Source organism: Acipenser ruthenus, chromosome 22 (assembly GCF_902713425.1).
Source record: "Acipenser ruthenus chromosome 22, fAciRut3.2 maternal haplotype, whole genome shotgun sequence".
Classification (NCBI taxonomy): domain Eukaryota; kingdom Metazoa; phylum Chordata; class Actinopteri; order Acipenseriformes; family Acipenseridae; genus Acipenser; species Acipenser ruthenus.
In genome coordinates this window covers 2,607,395-2,632,210 of record NC_081210.1, presented here as the reverse complement: position 1 = coordinate 2,632,210, position 24,816 = coordinate 2,607,395, and the positions used below count along the sequence as shown (strand labels likewise).

Genomic DNA, 24,816 nt, shown 5'->3' with positions numbered 1-24,816 from the left:
TTATTGATTTTCAGGAGGGAAACCGCCCTGTTTGGGTGTTTATCCGCATGTGGAGCAAGCCGGTTCAGTATGAGTCGTTTGTACAGTTTGTACGTGTAGCATAGTAACAAGATGGTCTGAAGCTCTTTGGATCATGGTAGTTACAGGATTTTTGGTTACTGTTCATGTTTGAAAACTGTTTACTGGAACATGAGGAAAGCTTTGTGAGGTCTAACAGTACATTGATGGTATAGCCTCCATGAAAGCTCTGTTTGTTAAGGTCACAATGACCTACTTAAACAGGCCCATCAAATACCTCAACAAAATTATTTAGTGTTCTACATTTGAATACCCTCTGCCCTCCTGTCTGGCACTATTCAGGATCTCGACAAAACGCTTACAAAATACTGTACACCAAGTATCTCAAGCTGCACAATAATTATACAGTGGCAACTCAATTATGAACACGTTACATTGCAAAATGAAAACTAGTTGTGAGTTTCTAGTGTCTTTTCTAACTAGACTGTATTTACACAGGTGGTGGTGTATTTACAATGTAATTACCATGGAAACACACATGCAATTACAGCGTAGTTAGAGGCACTTCATGTAATATGTTACTGTTTGATAGGACAGTTGGCTGGGTGGTCTTTCTTTGTCTCCATGTGTGTTTGCAGTGCAGCAACCCTTCTATGTATTACGTTTATTTTTGTGTTTCCTATTCTGATGCAATTCATTTGTCAAACCGGGTCGAATAGTACACTGTGATTACTCCCTGTTTAATTACTTGTAGCTGCAATGATTGGAATAATAAAACACCCATCTGGCTGATGTAGTGATTGTTTTCTGTGACTCGACAGTTGTTTAGGAACAGAAATGTAAGAGTATTTTTTTTTTTTTTTTTTTAACATACAGTAAAAAGATATTGCCAAAGTGATATAAATATTTTTGTTTTCACCCCACGGTAACAAGAATTAACCTTTATTTCTGTTACCTGCATTACATTTAGAAATACAAAAACAAACTTGATTTTTACTTTTGTGTTAGAAATGAATTCCTATTCATTTTGTTATATACATGGGCTCCAGTTGGCACTGGGCACACAGATGTTCTGTTCTGCAAAGCCATGTGGTTTTGTGTTACTCATACACCTCTCTATGACTGTGCCAAGTATCTGCGCACTGGTGTGCAGTATAACACAGGACTCGCAGGATTAGTGTGCCTCTAATTGTTGGCAGATGAGGACTGACTTGAGATGATGTTAGGGGTCACAGCATCAGTGCGCCTATTAGACTACCACAGAGGCAGGGAGAGATACATACCAGCCTGGATAGTTGTGATTCCCAGCCTCTCTTTGTGGTCTTGTCCTTTTCATCTGATCCATCCATCAATCTCCTCGGAGGTCCCAACCCAGGGCTTCTGCCTTCCACCTGGGGAAGCGAGCTGTCTTTCTTGATCATACGCCTTCCCTTGTTCTGTTCGAACCATGTCTACTCAATATCAGCATCGTTTTCAAATTTTTAAAAATCACAAACCTCCGGCTCTCTTATTATAGCTTTTTTTTAACTTTACATTAAGTATCTCTAATTGCTGTGTATTCACATCGCAGTTACTTAGTAAACCCGTGTGTATTTACACATAATTACAATGCTATTATGTACAGTTAAATTGTACTTATTGTGTAAATCGTTTTGCACCACATATGTAAGTGCATACTCTGTATCCACAACACTGCTTGGTCATGGAGATAGATCTCTATAGACTGTATGGAGTATAGTTGTTGTTGACTGCTCCTGAAACAGTTCACTTTGGCATGGGAGGGGGGGTTGAAGTGTGGTGCATGGAGTGCCAAATGATTGCTTTGTGCAACCCATGAATAATGTTTTAATAGTACAATTAGAGTACACAAGAGCTACTCTAATCCTTTGTGAGTCACCGCATTTACATCTATAAAGTAAGCAACAGTAACAGTCTCATCTGTCTAGTTTGTGTTTATTAAGCATTTTTTTGATCTTCTTGTTTTTGCAGAATTGATGCATCATCTTTACTTTGGCTGTTGTTTGTATCCTTTCTTGCCACTTTTGCTTTGTCCATTAAATCACTAACTTAAACGTTAAATGCTGTTTTAACTTGTGTCTTTTAATAATAAACGCTAGTGTTACCGTATATCCTGAGAATATCTAGCTATAGAAATTATATTCGATGATAAAAAAAATAAAAAATAAAATTAATTTATTATGGAAATTATTTTTTTTTTTAAATCATTTGCACCTTTTGTGTACACCCCCCCCCCCCCCCCCCCCATTTTTTTTATATATAGATAGATCATGTTTTAAATTTCAGATTCCTATCATATCAGCGTTTAACATTTTCATTATTCTTGGCTGAAACTGCAATGGTAATTTGATGTTAAAGGGCAAGATCTGTTAGGAAAAAAAGGATCCAATTATCCAGTTGTAGGTATTCAGGTTTATCAGAACAGACAACTTCTTTGGAATTAATGGCATTCATTTGTTTCTGATAATGAATCAGCTGTAAGTCTTATAAGGCATTATGTTAAACTACTACTACTACTACTACTATTATTATTATTATTATTATTATTATTATTATTATTATCACCTGTTCTGGATCATTAGACTTGAGCAACAATATTCTTAAAAGGGAGATTGTATGAGAGGGTAAAAATGTTCAAACTAGGAAAATGTGGATAATGACATACAGACGTGCTCAAATTTGTTGGTACCCCTCCACAAAAAACGAAGAATGCACAATTTTCTCTGAAATAACTTGAAACTGACAAAAGTAATTGGCATCCACCATTGTTTATTCCATATTTAATAGAAATCAGACTTTGCTTTTGATTTTTTATTCAACATAATATTGTAAATAAGAAAACAAATGAAAATGGCATGGACAAAAATGATGGGACCGCTAACCTAATATTTTGTTGCACAACCTTTAGAGGCAATCATTGCAATCAAACGTTTTCTGTAGCTCTCAATGAGACTTCTGCACCTGTTAACAGGTAGTTTGGCCCACTCTTCCTGAGCAAACTGCTCCAGCTGTCTCAGGTTTGATGGGTGCCTTCTCCAGACTGCAAGTTTCAGCTCTTTCCATAGATGTTCGATAGGATTCAGATCAGGACTCATAGAAGGCCACTTCAGAATAGTCCAATGTTTTGTTCTTATCCATTCTTGGGTGCTTTTAGCTGTGTGTTTTGGGTCATTATGTTGGAGGACCTATGACCTGCGACTGAGACAGAGCTTTCTGAAACTGGGCAGTACGTTTCGCTCCAGAATGCCTTGATAGTTTTGAGATTTCATTGTGCCCTGCACAGATTCAAGGCACCCTGTGCCAGGCGCAGCAAAGCAGCCCCAAAACATAATCGAGCCTCCTCCATGTTTCACTGTAGGTATGGTGTTCTTTTCTTTGAAAGCTTCATTTTTTTGTCTGTGAACATAGAGCTGATGTGACTTGCCAAAAAGCTCCAGTTTTAACTCATCTGTCCAAAGGACATTCTTCCAGAAGGATTGTGGCTTGTCAATATGCATTTTAGCAAATTCCAGTCTGGCTTTTTTATGTTTTTCTTTCAAAAGTGGAGTCCTCCTGGGTCTTCTTCCATGGAGCCCACTTTCGCTCAAAATGCGACGGATGGTGTGATCAGAAACTGAAGTACCTTCACCTTGGAGTTCAGCTTGTATCTCTTTGGCAGTTATCCTTGGTTCTTTTTCTACCATTTGCACTATCCTTCTGTTCACTCTGCGGTCGATTTTCCTCTTGCGGCCGCGCCCAGGGAGGTTGGCTACAGTTCCATGGACCTTAAACGTCTTAATAATATTTGCAACTGTTGTCACAGGAACATCAAGCTACTTGGAGATGGTCTTGTAGCCTTTACCTTTACCATGCTTGTCTATTATTTTCTTTCTGATCTCCTCAGACAACTCTCTCCTTTGCTTTCTCTGGTCCATGTTCAGTGTGGTGCACACAATGATACCAAACAGCACAGTGACTACTTTTCTCCATTTAAATAGGCTGAATGACTGATTACAAGATTGTAGACATGTGTTATACTAATTAAAGAAACTAATTAGTTTGAAATATCACTATAATCCAATTATTTATTATCTTTTCTAAGGGGTACCAACAAATGTGTCCTGGCCATTTTAGAATATCTTTGTAGAATAAGCAATAATTCATCTCTTTTCACAGCTTCTTTGCTTCATTCTATGACATACCAAAGGCATGCAAGTATACATGATAAAATAGCTTTTAATTTCATCACTTTTCAGGAGGAATGAAGCATTATTTCAATGAGCTGTAAGGGTACCAACAAATTTGAGCACGTCTGTATGTGTAACACTGTTATTACAAGCAAGTTTTCTCCTTTGGAAGGTTGTATGATTGAATCGTTGTTTCTATGAAAACTACTTGTCGAAGTGATTTGAAAATGACGTGGGAATGAAACATACACAATTGGAGATCATTATTACAGAATTGTTCCCCCAAAAACAACACCACACCAGCCCACTGGCTATTAACAGACCTATAAGCAAACTCATCAGCGAGTGCGGAGTGGCGTGGTTAGCTGTGGGAATTACAGAATGCTGGTTAAACTTTGCTCTGTATGCCAGCTGCTTTTCTCGGTACATTCGGAATTACATCTTTAAAATTCCCAGGAGTGACAATCGACGACGATTATCTGAAGCAACCCTGTCGGTTTAATCCCTAAAAATCTAAAGCAAATCCTCTGTATCACCGGCACAGTGTTATTTGCTATAAGATGTTCAGAAAGTGATGGCAGGGTGTCATTAATCAGATTTCTGATGGAAAATCACAGCCTGGTATAAGGAAATAACTGCTTAGCTACAATCGTTAAGTGATACCACAAAAAATTAAATAGCTTGGTAACCACATGAAATACTTCTGGTTTAGAAATGGTATCCAAGACTGTTTCACATATGGAACGGGTTACTGCTGCGTGTATGACTTCAATAAAAGTGAGGTTTCAGTGTGCTGACTGTCCTTTACCCCCAGTAGAGTCCCATGCATCTAATCTCATCTAACCCTCTTTCACTTCTCTTCTTAAGAATGCGTCCTTCTTATCTTTAATCTGATACCTCAAAGTACAAAAAGAATACATTACAACTGCAAACCAGAAACAAGTAGAGAAATCCACAAACATTTTACACCTGCCTCAACTGAATTTTGTTAATTGCGTTAATTCTCCTATGATATCATTTTAATTATAATGCCATTATACAGTTCTTACAGTGGCTTTTTAAAAAGTCCCAAACAATAAAACAAACAAATGTGATAAAGATAAGGGATGGATTGCAGAACTTCATTATGTAACGGCCCATGTTGTAATGTTATTCTGACCCGGTTGCTGGTTTGAACCCTGACTCTCAGATTAAAGGTGGAAGATTGTAAGGGCCCTGGTGTGCGATGCACTGCAGTTGCAGCCTCTGTCCTGTTTCTTTAGCATTACATAATCGCACACACAGTTCTCATAGTTTTTTTAACACAGTATTTTTAAAATACACCATATGGCTCCTTAAGTAAGGTGTATTCCTAGGGGTAGTAATACTAATAAGAAGAGCAATAAATCATCTCTCAGAAAACTCCCCCACAGTGGGATTAATGAAGAGTTAATATAATAGACCTCAATGCATAGATGAATTACAGAGACCTGGATGAATGGAGTTGTCATTACCGGCCACTGTCAGAATGTGCAATACACTGCCTTAAACTGAACTGAATGAAATCAGGTTTGGTGAATGCATGTTGATTGTCTTTTTACACTACTTATTTTTTCAGGTTTGATGTTATGGCATTATACAAATCAGGGTTTTATTAGCCACCCACATTGCATGGTATTGAATTGCTGTTTTTTTTTCTACTAATCAATACAATCTTGTCCTAAGGAGAAAATGATTAGTATCTTATTAATAAGATGTGGCTGCACTATACTTTTCAGAGCCCTAGTCAATGCCAAAAATGGATTTAAAGAAGAAAAAAATAAATACCATCTGCATTACATTATGGTTTCTCATAGTAATTGTTTCGCAACATTAGGGGGTGTTAAATCCTTGGAATGCTCTCTTGAGTGTGTCTTTAGTCTTTTTATGACTGTTTAAATGGTGGTATCATGTCACAAAGACTTTTCAGAAATAGAAGAATTCCCGGAGCACTCTCTTAAGAAATTCTTAGTTCATTTCAGCTATAGCTATAGCTCCGGCATCAGTGACTTAACCGAATCCATCTAATCTTCCACCATTCTTTACCCAAGCTACATTACACAGTACAATCAAGGCACACTGAGCTATATTTACTGGGTTACGAGTGCCCCACCACCATTAGGGAGCGTTTAAGATTCTTCAAACGCCAACGCACAAGGATGACAGAGCTTTGAGCCATGTTCCTGGAATTTATTTATAATAATCAGAAGAAAAGGAAAATGTCCTGAAAAAAAAAAAAGTGAGAATATATACAGTCTATATATACCTGCAGCCCAATAATGTATGCAACGACTCATGCATTTGCTTAAACAGATACAGTTCATAATAGTTAAATGTGGGGTTCTGGAGTGTGTGGATGTTGTGTTTCTGTATTCTTATTTAATATTAAACACCAGCATGGGACCGTTCAGATTCATCCCGAACCCGAAGAATTTTGTCTTTGTCCTTATATGGGGAGGCTAAAGAGTTTGACAAAGACCACAGGACATGTCCCTGGCAGCTTCATTCATTTGTTATGAGATGAAATAATTGTAAAATATTAACATTTACTTCAAGAAAATGAATTAAATATAGTGCATGTGGGTTGTGTCACGTAGGTGCACAAAATAACTAATGTTCTAATCTTGCATTTTTGTTAAAATAATTTCCAGAAATTATTAAAGAAGAAATAACAACATGAACGGGACAAAAAATAAACAACATCAAACTCCCAGTCTTCCAAAATAACAACGCCCTGTTTCAGTACTTCCACATGAACCTGTTATACTGTTAATGCTTCTGCTTTTTGACTTTCCTTTCCATTCCAGCTTGATACAGATAGAACATTGGAGAGTACTGAAATAAGACACAGAACACCTTCCGCTAATGTTCAGGGCAGAGATGACAAGCTCACCACTTAGCCCTGGAAAATGGCATTCAGAACCTAATGTAAAAAAACGATTCTTCAACAGGCCTGACACAGCATGTGGGATGATGTATCGCAGCCCTCGGCACACAGCTGCTTTAATCTATGAAAGCGGAAAAGGGCATACTGAGGACCCCCAGGCCGAATCTGAAAAATCTTAGATTGACAATTTGTAGCTTCTCATGAGATAAGGGATTATTTTGGAAGAACCGGTTTGAAGTCAGCAATGTCCTTTCATGGAGTCACATTTATAATGCCTGATTTTAGAAGCGTTTTTAGTAGTATTAAGTGTTTAATTCAATTATCTAATTAGCGGCTGGCCTAAATACTGTTAACTCCATGTTATTATTGTATTTAGTGACGGTAATAAATAAATCTGCCCTGTCAGAACTTCGGAAGATTAGATCATTAAAATAGTCCCGAAGCTACACTGTATCCAGCACAATGCATTTCGTCAAAACTGTCTCATATAACTGGGCACAGAACTCACTTGGATTTTTAGATTTTTCCAAATCGTCTTTTTGTTTTACTGAAACATCTACTGGTCTTCTTAAATATATAAAGGTCATATTTTCCCAGATGAAAAAAAATAAAAAAAAGTATTATAGAATGTTGTTATAGTTTTTTTTTTTTTTTTTTTAATCAGTCCCAGTATTTTGCCAGTTGTCTTTGCCTTTTCTTAATCTGATTTTAAAGGTAACAATTAAGAGCCTGGACAACATGTTTCTTCAGCGCATGAGAGTCCAATATAAAAAGTCTGATGGTGAATCATACTCTAAAGGCAGCATAAGAGTTACCGGTTTCTTTTTGTAGGATTTATGAAAGCATTCCACTTTATACTGAAATTAACCTTGGAAAAAAATAAATGAAAATGAAAGCTACCACTGTGAAGGTCCTATTGGAAGTGACTCTGCAGCAGCAGTTGTGATGCATAGTTTACCCTGTACTCTCTGGAAGTCGCTTTGGATAAAAGTGTCTGCTAAATGACTAATTAATAATAATAATAATAATAATAATAATAATAATAATAATAATAATAATAATTTGTTCAAATGCATTAAGCATGTCTCTTATGTTCAGTATAAGAAAGCTACGTCATTCTAAAAGCATTACCAAGCTTAACAAGTGGTATTTCTATTAGATTAATGAACAAGATACAGCTGCAGTTACAGCACACTACAGTATCTTATGGGTCAAAGTCATGTAAACAGCCAATGCTTGCAGATAATGATCAAAGAAAAAAAAAAAACAGCTTAAACTGAGACTTGCGGCACAGCGTTTCACTCTGCGGAGTTGCTTATTTTTTTCATAAGACATCCTAGAGCAGTTTATAAACTATAGTAAGAATACAAATACTTTTTTTTTTTTTATGAGCAAATTTACTGCTATAATATTATATTATACAGAATCAGTACTGGTATCAGACACTATTACTTATGCATGCATAGTGATTGCATTAAAGGTATTGTAAGCACAGTGACAGACGATATCCCAGAGAGTAGGCCCTACTGCGGTCATGGCATGAGAGAAAGTGCATAGAGGTCAAGCATTAGACAAGTGTTTTGTGATGAGCTGCAGAAACCTTATCACACTGTTTTATAGTCCGAACAGCTTCCAAGACAAGTTTCGTGCGTCACAAATTAAAATATAACTTCCACAAGTAACTTAACCTTCAAGTGACACATCAAAATAGGAACAGCCAAACACTTCAAAAGAGCACAAATGGTGAGGGGAGTGGAGTTTACTAATACAATAATAAAAAAGCATTTCTGGTAAACAAATACATGACATAATAATCATGCAGTACAGCATGTTTTGTTTTTTCCCCCGGTATCTTTAATATTAAGCACATCTCTTGCAGCTATCCTTGGACTTCTCCAAGTGTTATGTTACATATTGCCTAATATATTTTTGTGCATCTCGTAATCTGTGGGACTCAATATTACAGTAAGATGTATGTAGTTCTGCAATCATCTACTCAGCTGGACCACCACCAGACATTCAATTCCACAGCATTTATTATATACTGTGCTTCCTGAAAGGGAACACGAAGGGATGACTGAGCAAGATACAAGGTGCACTATCTTGGAAAGGTCCATAACACGTTACATTAAGCGTCTCTAATTACTGTGTATTTACATAGTAGTTACATACTAAATACATGTGTACTTACATAGTTAAAATGTACTTGTAAATGCTTTTGCCTGCTTGTATATTTTTGGATGCATTCTTTTCTGAGCACTTGTGAAACAGTGAGATGTGATAGCACCTTGACTTTAAATTGTGTTTTTATCCATTTTTCAATTACCCTTTCACAGTTTTAGGAACTAAGCAATTTGCTAAATAACAACCTTTTTACTGGGAAGCGTTGATTACAAATTAGAATGAACAGCATGGTTTGTGAAGCACATCCTTATGGTAATAAACGTATTCCATTTTGCAGCGTGTTCAACATGTTCTGTGTTAGTGAAATCAAGCTGCTGTGTTTTTATTATTAATGAGTAGGCTTAGCTCCCTTTTTCTCCTGGAACTACCAGTTGTTGACTTGACAGCCTAAATGTTTGATTAATACGTTCCTGGACAACATGATTTTTGTTTTCTTCTTACTGGAAGACACTGATGAATAATACCGTGCTGTGTTTACCAATATCAATATGCAAATGTATTGTACTGTTTGTTTAGTTTTTTTACATCCAATGGAAAATATTTGAAGGCATTTTTTTAAACATTCATGTTATAACATGGGATTAAACATGTGAGAATAATATTAAATCATCTTGTCTGTGCTATAACAATTCCCTGATCTACTACTTACTGGTATGAATACAAACACTTCAAGTCAACAAGACTTGGACACTTAGTAAAATAATATTATTACTATTAATATTATATGAGGAAGCCTTGTTATTTATTCTATGCATGCTGTATCAGATGTTGCTTTCCAAATACATAATCCTTAGGGAATATCACTGGATCCAAAACTCAAAAAATGATACGTCGGATTTGATCGATAACCCTTTGTTGCCTACAGTAAATGAGATGAATGAGATCAAATGTATATTTTGATTAATAAAATAAAGTTTAATACTCATGTAATTGCTCTAAAGAGCTGATGGTTTTATACTGTGTTACAGTCCAAACAATTTAACACAGACATCAAAATATAAATACACAAATAACCTGCTGAAAAAAACATTTGCGTTATTATTAAAATATATCGACAAAGACTTTTGCATGTGTTGAAACTTTTGTATAACTCTTAGCAGCTTAGCTGCATATTGAGGGAAAACAAAAGGAGTCAGATCTCAGTGGCTTCCAATGCCCTCTGGGTCTTATTGCACAAATGTTCCCCTGAAGTGACAACTACAAATCCGATAACTGTGTTAACCACAATGGATGAGACTTCCTCTCCTCCTGAGCTCTGTGAGAAGCAGCGCTGAAATATGTAATCAGAACTGATTGAACACCGACAGTTACGCGGTTGTAATGATTTCCCGGTAACACCGTTGTTTACAGTGAAAATCGAAGCCAGCGTCAAGGTGGAGATCTATAACTGGCAAGGTCAGCATGATTCTAGGCAGATTTGCAGAACCATGGAAGATCCATATCTTCTCACTGTTTGTGTCACCTACGCTCAAATGACCTCACCTCAATGGTAAAGATGAAAACAGACACTGGGGGTCAATATTAATGATCTAAACAGCGTCAGATTGTCGCAGCCAACCGACAACTACTGTATAGTACCGCAGAACTCTTTTCACTCTATTTTAATCATTCTTCATAGAATACTTTAAAAAATACCCCACACAGATTTTTGCTCTAATAATTCATCTTTTTTTTAACATGTTTATGATGGCTGTAGTCCACTGTTCATCTGCTTCACCAAAGTCAATGCCCCTGCGTGCCTTCAGTTTGAAATGACATTGAACTATAGCAGTACAGCGAAGTATATAGGGATGTTCCTTGTCTGACTGGACTCTGCATATGCTGGTATAATTCAAGTGGGGACGGTGGTTAACACGTTTGGCTGATGGGTAAGCTTTCTACCAAACAGTGTTGTGTGGTAATGAAGGAAGCAGAACAACGAATGAATCCATAAACAGTAAGCAGGAATGGCACAGTGCATCTGTTCTTTGTAACTGCTGTGAAACATCTGCAGCCAAGTGCTATGTTACGAATGCCAGGGTTAATGAATGCGGCTGTTCTGTTAAAAAATAGAAAGAAATACTATTCATTAGCAAATTCCCTGGGAACTTTACTCTTAATAAGAAACACATTATGAATTGATACTACCACACAGCACATATTTCCATTCATGGCAAATTTTAACAGAAATGTTTTTGGATGTAGCTGTTCAGTTCATAGTTGTTTTTTTTTTGTTTTTTTTTAAGTTCTACTCTGAGGGGCTGTAGTCCAGCCCCCTTGTTACCACGGCTATCTTGCCTCTTTCATTATTCTGCAACATCTGCATCATGTGTACTACTGTGTGTAAATCTGGCTTTGAATAGATCTCAGAAGAGAGGAATTATTGAATACACTCCCCTTTTTTAGCATCTACTTAGTTTTTTTGCTAATTGTTCTGCATTATATGATACAATCCCTGCGTATTTGTTAAACAGCCTCATTGTTAAGTTATTGTTAACCCACTAACTGGGTTGGAGTCAATTCCTGTTTTTCAATTCCAATTCGAAATAAATTAATTCACTATTTTTTTCTTTCTTTAAATGTATTTAATGCACACTCTGGAGGTGTAGTTCCTAGTTCTCTTTAGACCACTCTATTAGTGTGTCATAGACATTTGTTAACTGTACTTCAAGATAACAATACTGAATTCATATAAATATAAATAAAGACACTATATACTTCATAAACTAACAACTTTTCTAATATACAATACAGGACAATAAAAGTCATCAATATTGTAAAGGGAAGGAACTTATCAAGCTATGAATCCTCCAATGGTCAAAGACTACAGCAACACTGCCACCTAATGTTGTTATTCTTTCTTTAGCTCAGGGGTTTTCAAATGAAGTAACTTGTGGATGAGGGCGCCAGAGGGAGACACTGCCAGTGTCTGTTATTGTAAAAGTTTAATCAAAAACCTCTTTGTTGTTTGTTTCTTACTGTTGGCTTCATACTTGAGATCAATGTAAGACATTTTCCAAAGTCAACCTACTGCACATTGACAGACTGCCACTGCTGAGAGATAGGAAACTTATATTTTTGGAGTTTTTCAAATCACTTTGCATGTAAACTATCAAAATGATACTGTAATCAAACTGTAACTTGAATGGTGATTTAATGATTCAATCAAACAGGGCCATTTCAATGCAAACCATTAACTTAAAAAAAATACCATTAAAAATCCAATACACCTTTTACATGATATGTGCCTCTTTCATATAGGAAACAATAAGATCTACTGAGTAATGGTAATACGTATTATATTACGTTGCAGAAAGATCAATTATTTTGTTAGCTACTGTATATGTACTTAAATAAAATTGAAAAAAGTGCTATTCCTAAATACAACAAATGCTATGGAAAGTGTCGCGGCTCCGAGCCTGCAGGAGCATTTGATAGCAGACGAACAGAGACTATGTACCCTGCCCCCCAAACACTGGAAACTCCCGGTCTTCCCAGCCCTGTTCCAAATTAGTTCATTGAACAAGTTAAACTTACACCCAGACCCTGTGAAGCAGTTAATTCTATGATTTTACCTGTTAAACCTTGACTGAACATCCCTTAATCAAAAACAACATGACGTCATTGAAAAACATTCTAATCAGCTGTGGCTGGAACTGTGTTTTTTCATGATGTGCTTTAAAACTGAAGTAAATACTCTGACGTATACGACCTACCTGCCACGAGTGTAACCTGTTCAAGCCCATAAATAACTACAACTCCCAGAATTCCTACATGTCAAGTGTGCGTGTGACGAAGCCTGTGTTCTGCGCCCCAGTTTCCGGTATCTAACTGGGAATCTGCTGCTGCTGGTGTGTTATTTTATTGATACTGTACAGGAAGAGAGAAGCGGGACAAGGGTATGTGGATATTTCTCGCATAATTACATTATAGCAGATGTTTTTGTTAAAAATTCTCAAGTGGAAGCCTATTATAATATATAACCTAACCTACCTTGACCGGTGTTTGCTTATTTTTGGCTGGCAGGATGAATATAGTAGTTCGGTGCCAGGAAAAACAAAACAAACACACACTGAAAAGTGAAATTGAAAACATGGTTAGGGCACTAACACGATTTCGCACATAATCGATGGGTTCTATTCATTTTTATGTCGATGAATCGGGGGGAATTAGACCGTGCAATCCTATTTAAAATACATTTTCTTGTGTAGTGTGCACGCGTGACGCACAGTCTACTACAGACTACTTTGTAAATGTCTGTTAGTTTTTATTTTGAACGACAGCTGAGGGTTTCGTTTTAAACGGGCGCTTTGTTATCATTATATTGACACCAGTATCACATTTGAGATTTATTTGTAGTTTTTTTTTTTTTTTTTTTTTAATCAAGATGTGTAACACACAAGATTACAATGATAATAGTAAACGGCGCTGTTGAATTCTGTACGACAAAACTGCAAAATTGTACAGGTGTGTTATATATTATGTCCATTGAGCCGGGCAGTGCTGTACTAAACTCAACTGCCAGTGACTTTACCTGACCACATCAGGATATATAAGTGCCGCTTCGATGAATGCAGTCTAAAAAACCCTCCAGCCATCCTTAAATCAGAATCCAGTTCACATCCCCCGCATTGTCAGTGTAGAATCACCTAACTAAACGTGACTTCCAAGCAGAAAGCTCAATGGACCTCTTTCTGAGTCCCGTGGGGATATTGTAAGGATACTGCACCCCCCTTTGGTTTGTACCGTATAGAAATTGCCGTCCAGGTGCACGAGGAATTATGGCTTAACTCTACTGGAATCTGTTTCGCAAAGCTCCAGACTATAGAATGAAGTGACTCCCCAAACTTTCTCCGACTTTACCAGAAGTGTTGCAATTAGAGCTTTTAAATGAGTTCATCAGAGCACGCAAACTGTCTCATTCAGGTTTGTTGAAGTTGAGCCCATTCTCTGCTCCCTGAGACAATGGCAACAGTGCAGTTTTGCTTTGACAGATCAGCTGTTTGGGTGCCATGCCCTCACCACCTTCTGCCCAGTGAGATGTGTGGTTTTCAAGAGGCTGGCTTGAACACATAAAACATAGATCCTCCAATATTAAGTGGTTGTTTAACTTAGAGTAACATTCTTTCTTAATGTGTTATTCATTTAGTACAAATATACTGGCAATTTAAATGACGAAAGCTCATAGTTTTTTCTTTTGTTATTACGGATAATAATGGAACTAATAACTATTTAATTTTATAAATATTGTTTTTAAGAAAATAATCGAGAGTAATGTCCATTATTGCTTATAAAGAACCTGAGAATAAACGTCTGTTATGTCATTGCAATCACTCAGGTGAAACCGTGTCTTGTGATTTGCCCAAACATGAATATTTTTCAACAAAACCTTCAGGAAGTTTTATAAGTTCCCTTGGGTCATAGAATAACAGGTTTTTAAACCTGTATCTCTAAGTAGAATACATACTAATACAAAAATACTTGAAAATACTGTGTTGAAAAGCGAAACGTTTGTATGGTTTCTGAAGTACTTTATCAAGCTCCCCAGAGTGTTCTGAAGAAATGGACACCAATTCCATGATGCTACTGTAAAAAATAGATTTTTAGTGAATTTTTATAGGAAGAGTCAATTACAGCCAAAAAAATCCCTGGTCCTGGGGGAGCAGCCCATTGAAAGGGTTAAAAAGGCTAGCGAGAAAACCAAAAGTGTAACCTCCCACTTTAATTTTTAATTTTTTTTTTAATGTGCAATACATGTGATGCCGGGGCACGCCTTTTAAGCTTGTGTAAGAAGTTGATTCTGATCGAACGTGAAAGAGAAAGACTAAACGTCAGTGTGAGGAATGTGGAGCAGAACTGAGATGCAGGTACAAAATACCGAACTGATGTGCTGTATTAAGAAGTGCATGGGGGAAAAGAATGTACCATGTGCTGAATTCAATGCAGTCATTGCTGATGAAATAAGAGGTGATTTACAGAAAGGGGTTCACAGTGCAAATTACATTTCTATTCTGACTGATTGTGAGCTGGGAGAGAATGGTACAAACACTGCATTTCTGTTTTTGTATTATTTTACTGTTTTTCTTTTCTTTTAAGCAGTTGAATGTGGAAGCAACAAACTTGCTCTTAAACGTTTGCCTGGAGCCCTGAGAGTTCCATGTGCTTATGACCAGGTCAATGTATCTCTCGTTCCCCTCTTTCCCAGGTGGTCTGGAGGCATGACCCTATCGAGTCACTGATTGGCGGGTGCTGTGTGTGAGTGGGCGTGCCTGGAGTGTGAATGATGTAAAATGGCCGATGGAGAAGCTGATGAAGAAGTCATTCACCTGGCCACTTTTCATCGTCATCGGGGAGAAGGTGGGTAAAAGTTGGGGAGAACTTTAGGCACCACCAACCAAAGTAACCCACTCAGTGCTGGATGCTGTAAATTACAGTTTATGTTCAAAAAAATGGTTGTTTTTCTCAATGCAGATGGGAAAGCTTGGGGTGGCTTTATTAATGCCATATCAGATGACTCTGACGTTGAGCTGTCGTACGTGAAAGAGGAGGAGGAGGAAGAGGAGGAGGAAGATGATGATGAAGTGGTCATTTTAGAGGTAAAATTTCCATCTCTGAAGCCGTAAAAAGATCTTCATTTATAGTCTTGCTTTACAACCACTGGTAATCTTACTACATATTGGTTTTTCCAAACGATTCTTAGTTAGTGCAAACTGTTTAACCTTTTGTACTTGGAGTCTATTATGCATTCATGCAGGCACATTTTATTTTGTGTGTATATATATATGTGTATATATATATATATATATATATATATATATATATATATATATATATATATATATATATATATATATATATATAAGCAGTTAGGTTCATGCTAATTCGGCTAAGCCACTGAAACTGTATAGACAGCTATTCTACTTATGCCTGTTTTTTAATTTGTTCTCTTGTAGCCACGGCAGCATCAGCTGGTGCGTCCAAATGTGATCCGTCCGGCAGCTCGTTGGGGAGCAGTTAAACCAGAAGACCCAGGACCCGCTGGACCTCCAGCTGCATATAATGCAGAAGTGTTGGTTGCTGCAGCACCTGAGCCATTGGTTCCACCTTTAACAGGTGCTGGGCAGGGGGGTGCAGTGCCGAAAGTGGCTAAAGAAGCAGGCCATGCGGTTGCCCCTGGTCCGATTTTGCTCCAGCAGCAGCAGCAGCCACTTAGGTTTCAACCAGCCCCAGAGATCCGCCAGCCAGCCAATAGAAACGTAGAGGCAGCGGAGATGGATGATGAGAGACCCGGGCCAGCATTCCCCAGACAGGACCCTGTGAATGCAGTTTATACCGCGGAGTATGACAAGGATCTCATAAAGTCACTGGCAGATGAAACGGTAACATCCCACATTGCTTTCTGTTATTAGAACAAATATATTTGTTCCATTGTGTAAATGTACAGAAACCGCTTCATCTCCTTTTTATTTATTTTATTCTGCAGGCCGATCTCTTCCCAGGTATAGATAAGGCATTTGTGGAAAACCTTATACAGAGACGGCATTTGACAGATTTAAATGCGTAAGTATGTCTTTATATTTAAGGGAGAAGCTTCAAAACGTTTTAATAAAAAAATATAATATTCAAGACTGCTGATGTATTAATATATATACTTTTGTTTTATAAAAAATTGATTATGGATTTATTCAGATAAAAGGTATGTGTACAATTTTTATTTTTTTTTCCCCCCCAGAGTCACTTATTACTTGTTAGAAAATCCTGATTATCCAAAGAACGGGAGACCTCATGCGCTGAATCAGTTAAATAATCTCTGTGAGAGGCAGGTAAATATGTACGGCAGTATTTTCTTACTAAGGCAAAAAATGGTAGCTTGAAAGCAATATATCCATCACCGTAAATCTATCGAAATAGCGTTGCGCTATTTTAAGCTGAAGTTGATGTCCCTGACATTGTGACTACTTCACGATACTGACCCTTGGAGCGTGGCTTTTATATCCTTTTGCTGTTTTCCTTCTCTTTAGCAAAGACGGCAGGAATTGTTGCTTACAAATGTGCCTCCACCAGCACAGTGGGGGACCCCCATTCCACACAGACCTCGAGGCTTGCCACAGGAAGCTCACAGAGAGGGCCCTTTAGGTCCTTACGAAAGGAGAATCGTCGTGGCACGTCGCCGACTCTCAGAGGACAATAACAGTAAAGTTCGGCAATTGTTGACATTGGCTGGTGCGGTGCCGAAAGGGGCTGTGGCAGCGGGAGAAGTGGGTCATGTGGGTGCTCCTGGTCCCATATTGCAGCAGCAGCCACCAAGGTTTGAACCCGTCCTAGAGGTTAACCCAGGCCCAGAGGCCCGACAGATGGGCAATGGATATGGCCAGGCAGTGGAGATAGACGACGAGAGACCTGGGCCTGCTTACCCAGTACAGGAGGCTCTCGATCCAGAAGCAGGTTATGCCGTGGGGTACGACAAAGATCTGATCACCTCATTGGCAAATGAAACGGTAATGTGAAATGTGGGGTGAGACCTAAAAATGAATGTCCACATGCACATTGCAGACAGTAAAATTCCAATGCAAATAGCCACTTCAACCTGGGATATCTTTTGTTTCTTCATCTCCAGCTATGGTCATCATAAATCTGTAAGCCGTATAACTTTACCAGGATAGAACTAGAAAATAAAAGCTATTCTGAAGTTAGCCCATTCTCTGTTAAATTCAACAGGGAATACAGTCTGTTTTTGCTTTCGGTAAACGATAAGGGCTGCTATTAAGAGCAGTAAATAAGTTAGGAAAGAAATAAGACCCAGTTTCACTGCAGTTTCCATTTCACAATTACACTTAAGGTGTTTGTTTGGGGAAATAATGTAGAAAGAGTAGCTTGTTTTATTTCTGAGTGTGTTTTGGGATTTTAATTTCTGTCCATCGCTGTTCTCTGGGAGTTCCATCATTAAACCCCTATAATCTCCTTTTTCTGCAGGCCAATCTCTTTCCTGATATAGAGAAAGAGTTTGTAGAAAGCCTTATTAGGACCCACAATTTGGCTGATTTAAATGCGTAAGTATGTCTTTACAATGAAAGGGGGTTTCAGAACCACAATATAGTATCCAGGACCACTTGTACCTCTTGGTAGACGCGTCTTATTTATATTGCATTGCTTTCTGTGTTTATTTTATTTATTTTTGTTTTGCAGAATTGGTAACTACTTGTTAGAAAACCCTGACTATCCAAAGACGAAGGAGCCTCCTACCCTTAAAGCAAGTATTCTTCTTGAAGCCAGTGAAGACACGCCTGTAAGTATGGATTATCTGTTCATAAACACTCGACACTCGCAGAATAAGCACTGATCACCATTTCATTCTTTTGAAAACCTTTTGCTTATATTTCTTACTTTAATTTTGTAATATGCAGATATATCCAGGGTTAGTGGTCAATTCTCAATTCCAATTCCCATTCCCTTATAATCGGTTCCAACACATTGATCAGAATCGCAATTAGCAGTACTCTGTTAAAACAAGCTTCTCGCTGTGGCAACAAATTACTTCATTTGAAGTCTCTGTTAGTCAATTAAATTGGCTTCAAATTAAACATGTGGAACAATCGCAACAATCATTCTCTAGAATATCAATTCCAATTTCTTCGACGGAATTGATTTAAAAAATAAATTGGAATTGAAAAGCAGGAATTGAGCCCAACCCTGGAGATAGCGAAGACCATGCTATTGCTGAAAAGTTGCTGGCTGCCGTCCAAACCATGTGACCTACAGGAAAGGAACCAGGAGGCAGCAGTTTATCTGTAGAAATGTATGTTTATTTAATCGTGGAAAGGGGGGTGGCGCTAACTTTAATATCTCAACTCGTTTTTTTGCTTTTTCTTGCTAGAATAAAGAAGATTACTTTGACTTTGCCAAGTTGCAACCTGCACACCACCGCACTGTCATGCAAGCTGCTGATCTCCTCATGGCTGATTTTAAAATGTTAAGCAGTCAGGACATCAAATGGGCTCTGCATTCCCTCAAAGGACACTATGCAATCACACGCAAGGTCAGCACACCCCACTACATGCCTTGTGGAGGAACAGTTTAAACCCGGTCCTCCGTTATTAAATGTGTTGGATTTTAAGTTAAGCAATTGAAAGACCCTGTTTGGAACAGTAGCTTGGTTCTGTTAAACAATATTAGCACTTGGTTAGAACGACAATGCAAATGCAGCCGAGGAACTTCAGAAGAGCTTATTTTTTCTAGTTATACTGATCATTTTAAAATGATGGACACAGATTTATAATGACCGTAGCTGGAGATGAAGAAACACATTAAGTCCTTTAGCAGACGCTTTAATCCAAAACAAATTAGAAACTAGGGGGTGACTTTTGCATCAGCAACTGCTGCAGACTCGCTTACAATGAGACCTCGGTTTTACATCTGATAAACTCAGGTTGAAAAGGCTATTTCCATTGGAATGCTACTGTCTGCAGTGTGCATGTGGACATTCATTTTTAGATACCAGTATTATTTCCTAGATTTCAAAAGTACACAAGCTACTAGTTTAAAGTGAAGAGCAGCTAGAATCTGAATGATGCACTAATTAACGCAATCGGAGTGTGTTTTATTTTGTCTCTTGCACTGTTTTCATTATATTGCAGGCCTTAACGGATGCCGTTAAGAAGTGGCGCGAGACATTCCCTGAAGCTACAAAAAAGCAGAAAAGGCAAAAAGAAACAAGCCAGATATATATAGATTTCAAGTTTGAACATGGTACGGAGAAAGTGGGCAAATCATTAGTTTTTATGTCTCCTGTTTAGTTTTAATTCTTGGGGCCAAATAATGCTTTTGGAAAAGATTTCAGAAAAGGTGTCTGCAAATATGTTGAAGACTTGTACTAGCTATTAGGATTACATAATTCTGTATTTTGAGCCTTTGAAAACCTTATAATGCCATTAATTACCTTGTTGAGATCGATTATATACAAGTACCATGCTTTTGATATATGTATACATCTAAAGACTTTTTCTTAACCACAGGTGGCACAGCCCAAGCTTCATAGATTAATCTTTGTAACTATTTTTTGATTTTGAGTTTCCCTTGAGAGCTAATGTTGCAGATGCGTTTTCCCTGTTGTAGGTGATCTTAAATTAGAGAGGCGCTTGCATTTTCTGGAAAACAAGAGGAGGCACTGGAGGATGTATGACAAAAAAAGCATTGTTCCACCATTGCTTAAAGAAATAAACTTCTATGAACAGAAAGTGAAGGAAATGGCTGAGGTAAACAACAGTATTCTGGATGTTTGGTCAGTTTTAATAATGGTTTGCATAAAGCTGCACAAGCCAATTATTCAGATTGAAATCATGCAGCAGTTTCTTCACTTGGAATGGGAAATGAGCCCAGTCAACACCAGTGACCCTTGCCACATTGAGGTCAGCTGATTTCTGTGGAGAGCTCGAATGATTGAATAATCGCTTTCGTGCAGCGCTAGTTTGCATTTTGGTGCTGAACTGTAACGTCACGTTTTGCTAAGAAGCCCTTGACTTTTATGACACATTTCCATCTCCCACGGTACTGAGTTGAACGTGATTTAAAACCAGGCCTGTTTGTTTCCATTTCCAGCAGATTAAGAAACCAAGCTGGAGTTTCTGATGGAACATTATGGGCTGGTATCACAGCCCCCGATTTAGCATTAATCTTGGACAACCTAATGTTATCTTAGGTAAGGTAGTGCAAGACCGGTGCTGATCTGGGTCTGTGAAACCAGTTACCAGTGCTGATCTGGGACTGTGAAACCAGTTACCAGTGCTGATCTGGGTCTGTGAAACCAGTTGTTTGAATTGAACTGCATATCAAACATAGAGCTGAAATCCGCAGTAGATCTGTTAAGTTTTACATGTGTTAAATCTTTACTGTTCTTAGCATGAAGACTTCTTGTTGGCTCTGCAGATGAATGAGGAGCAGTATCAAAAGGTAAGCTATTGGAGGGATAAAGGGATATAGCGCACTACAGACGCATTGAAGAAAATGTTGCTATTAAAGTTTTGCAAAAGATAATTGGAATAGTGTAAAGATACATTTTCAGGGGTTTAAGATTCTTTGAGGAAATGGCGTGCCTAAAATTTAGTTGCTAAATGATTTCAAGCTGCAGAGCATCGCCTTGTGATTTAATCGGGAGCGTGCTACCTGTGTGACTGGGCTGTACCCTCTGTGTATCACCTTGTGATTTAATCAGGAGCGTGCTACCTGTGTGACTGGGCTGTACCCTCTGTGTATCACCTTGTGATTTAATCGGGAGCGTGCTGCCTGTGTGACTGGGCTGTACCCTCTGTGTATCACCTTGTGATTTAATCGGGAGCGTGCTGCCAGTCTGACTGGGCTGTACCCTCTGTGTATCACCTTGTGATTCAATCGGGAGCGTGCTGCCAGTCTGACTGGGCTGTACCCTCTGTGTTTTCAGGACGGACAGCTGATCGAGTGCCTCTGCTGTTATGGCGAGTTTGCCTTTGAAGAGCTCACACAGTGTGCAGATGGGCATCTCTTCTGCAAGGAGTGCTTGGTGAAATACGCTCAAGAGGCCGTCTTTGGTGCAGGAAGGGTAAGCTGGCAACAAGTGCAACTTCTTTTGAATGGTCTTTCATTTGCGTTTGTCCCTATATTAGAGCCATATTTTATAAGCCTTTACTAATATTTGACTCATTTTTTTTACTGGTTGAACCCAAACAGTACTTCTTAACTCTCCTGATTTTGATCTAGATTTAGACAATATGGCCAACTTGAACCAAACTCCTATTGCAGACAGTTCAAAATGCTGCAGCCAGAATACTTACTCATAACTCACCTACTTATCACATTTGTCCATTTTTAAGGTCATTACATACATTGGCTTTCCAGTGAAGTATCGTATTGGTTTTAAAAACATTGCTCCTCACTTACAAGGCAATCCATAGTTCAAGTCCTGCCTATTTGCGTGAGTTACTTGCAAGAATTAGTGTTCAGAAGGGAAGTGTTTGTCTAAATCTGGAGAAGAATCAATCGAGAACTTCCTTCGTTTGTAGTCAGAGCTGAGCTGCATGGATGGGACCTGCCAGTGCTCCTTCCCAACGAGCGAGCTGGAGAAGGTGTTACCAGAGAACGTTCTGTGTAAATACTACGAGCGACTCGCAGAAGAGGCTGTGGCTGCCACCTGCGCAGACGAGCTTGTTAGGTCAGATTCCTCTTTCTACCTCCTCTTTTCTACAGCTCGGTGTGAACCGCTTTTAAAAGCCTACTGTCTGAAATCATTGTAACAAGTGTTTTTTTTTTATTTGTCATAGTTTGGTAGGAAAGTAAAATTTAGAAAGTCAACTAGATACACTAGCTGAAACATTTGTATATCTTGTTTGGGTTATATAAGTTTTTACGACATAGATTCAGGCTTTTCAGCGTTGGGGCAGCTGAGAGAATTTGCATAAGATTTATTGAGCTTAAAACTTAAATTAGCCTAACCCAAACCCTGATCAAAAGAATGTAGTGCAGTTTTACACTGGCCTGTCCTGCACCAGGTGAAGAGCGTGGCCCGTCTTTCTGCACCTGTGCCATTTTTACCTTACAATTCTGCAGCAATTCATATCTGCAGGTTTGCCCATTTCCTCTCACTTTTAAACTGTCTGTGCCCTGTCATTATAAGAGGGGAAACCTATTACTAAAATGTAACGGACACGTTGCACCAGGTAAATTATACTCGCACACATACCTACTGAGAAATGTAAGCAGTGAGTAAAACATTTGTGTTGTCGCTTCCTCTTTTGCAGATGCCCCTTCTGTAGTTTCCCGGCTCTCTTGGATAAAGAAGTGTTTCTTTTCAGCTGTCCGAACGCACGCTGCAGAAAGGTAAGCACAGTCCCCAGTAACTCTTGGATGTTTCAAACACTTTTAAATGTACTCTGTATCCTGTTGCTGTTACAATAGGCTGGAATTAAACTTGTTTAAGCATGAGGTCATTATTTGACTTGTTCAGCGTTCCTCTTTAAACTGCACTTGTGCAGTTGAGCAATCAAGAATTGTTTTGGCCACCTCCCTATGATCACATATACACCCAAGTGCAGATGCATGCTTGCTCCCAAAATGCAGCACTGAACTGAGTAGAGAATTTAGCTTTGTGGTGGTGTTGATCACTTCCAGCGATGTTCTGTTGCTTTCCACTTGACCACTAGGTGGTGCTCAGAGACTGCAAAGGGATTATGCTATTACTTTGCAAACATCTTTTTGTTTTTCTTGTGTGGTTGAGAGATTAAAAAGTATCAATTTATACATTTCCAGAGTACAAAAACTCTTTGTAGTTCTGGCAGCTTCTTTTATTAAACGTGAGTCCTGCTTACAAACTGTATACCTGTGCAATGCACCATTTAATTTTGTGTATGACGTTTATAGTTTTTAGGAAATGTCTTTCAAGCAAATGCTTTAACATACTTTTGCAACCCTACACTTTGAATAAAGCTTCAGATTCTTGTGCAATTATTGATTCCAGTAATCCAGTAGAAGACAGACCCATAACCCTTTCAGTCCTGAATTGTATTTGTCAAGCTGAATAAACTTCTTTTTATTGAGTATGCATGAGAACAGGACCATTTTATTATTATTTTTTTTACATGTATTTCTACTCGACCTAGGAGTCTCGTGAGGTTCCAGCATGATTTCGGAAAGCACATGTTAACATACAGTGCTAAGATAAGGCAGGATCTTGAGGCGGTCCCTCCAGGACTGAAAAGGTTCAAATACCTTCTATGCTTCTGCTTCCTCCCAGGGGACTTGAGATTGCCTATAATCTTCCTTTGCAGGTGTACTCATTTTAATGCACATCAATAACTGAATACCAATGCTTGGTGGCTACATGTTGTCACACTGGAATGCAGTTGGTTTTGTATTTTTGAGCTGTGTTTAATTTCCTTCTCTCCGATGGAATTTGAAAAGTAATAAAATGATCACAGCGACATCGTTTTGTTAGATGGCCGGTACAAAATGTCATCACTCTGCTGCCTCGGTGCCTTTTAATAGTGCTAACTCATAGGGACAGTGTTGCCATAGTAGCAGGAGCAGAACGGTGTCTGAGATCCTGTGTCCAGTCTGTGAAATGTAAAGCGCTTGAGGAGGAAGCTTTCAAGTGTTTAGTTTTGCTGCAAGTTTACAGTTTCCTGGAAAATGCTTTCAGTGTTTTTAATCCATTTGGCAACAGTTGAGATTTGTTTATCTCATTTGTCAAGTTGTAAACTTAGGAATGCAAACATCTTGTATGATTTTTCCCACATGTTTGTGTTGCGTATTGGTTCCATAAGTGACAGTCTGAAATTGACTGTAGTACTACTTGACCTGTGAGCATTAATAATTCAACGAAAAAAAACGGAGCTGCATTCTCCATTTCCTTGTTTTTAAACCTCAAAAATGAAGGAAACCAGCTGAAAAGGGGAAGTTGTGCAACCTAGTGCCTTTGTTGCTTTAGTCCTCTTTTTTTGTGCACTCTTTCTATTTAAAAAAAAAAAAAAAAACTAGAAACAGCTAAAATTGCATCAACGCCTATACCTCAATCTTAGATGT

The 24,816-nt window shown here is 38.3% G+C and overlaps 1 protein-coding gene across 1 annotated transcript in view; it reads left to right on the top strand.

The window, feature by feature from the left end:
- The first annotated feature begins 13,034 nt into the window (after positions 1–13,034).
- The window catches only part of LOC117431513 (E3 ubiquitin-protein ligase RNF216-like), a 28,553-nt gene continuing 16,771 nt past the window's right edge, over positions 13,035–24,816 (top strand). The window contains exons 1-16 of the mRNA XM_034052489.3: positions 13,035–13,169; positions 15,476–15,627; positions 15,742–15,866; positions 16,224–16,649; positions 16,754–16,830; positions 17,003–17,093; positions 17,292–17,768; positions 18,244–18,320; positions 18,457–18,556; positions 19,145–19,306; positions 19,905–20,016; positions 20,383–20,522; positions 21,166–21,216; positions 21,704–21,841; positions 22,302–22,450; positions 23,037–23,115. Coding sequence (XP_033908380.3) covers positions 15,561–15,627; positions 15,742–15,866; positions 16,224–16,649; positions 16,754–16,830; positions 17,003–17,093; positions 17,292–17,768; positions 18,244–18,320; positions 18,457–18,556; positions 19,145–19,306; positions 19,905–20,016; positions 20,383–20,522; positions 21,166–21,216; positions 21,704–21,841; positions 22,302–22,450; positions 23,037–23,115 — 2,271 coding nt within the window. The 5' untranslated portion in view covers positions 13,035–13,169; positions 15,476–15,560. The remainder of the gene's footprint in view (positions 13,170–15,475; positions 15,628–15,741; positions 15,867–16,223; positions 16,650–16,753; positions 16,831–17,002; positions 17,094–17,291; positions 17,769–18,243; positions 18,321–18,456; positions 18,557–19,144; positions 19,307–19,904; positions 20,017–20,382; positions 20,523–21,165; positions 21,217–21,703; positions 21,842–22,301; positions 22,451–23,036; positions 23,116–24,816) is intronic.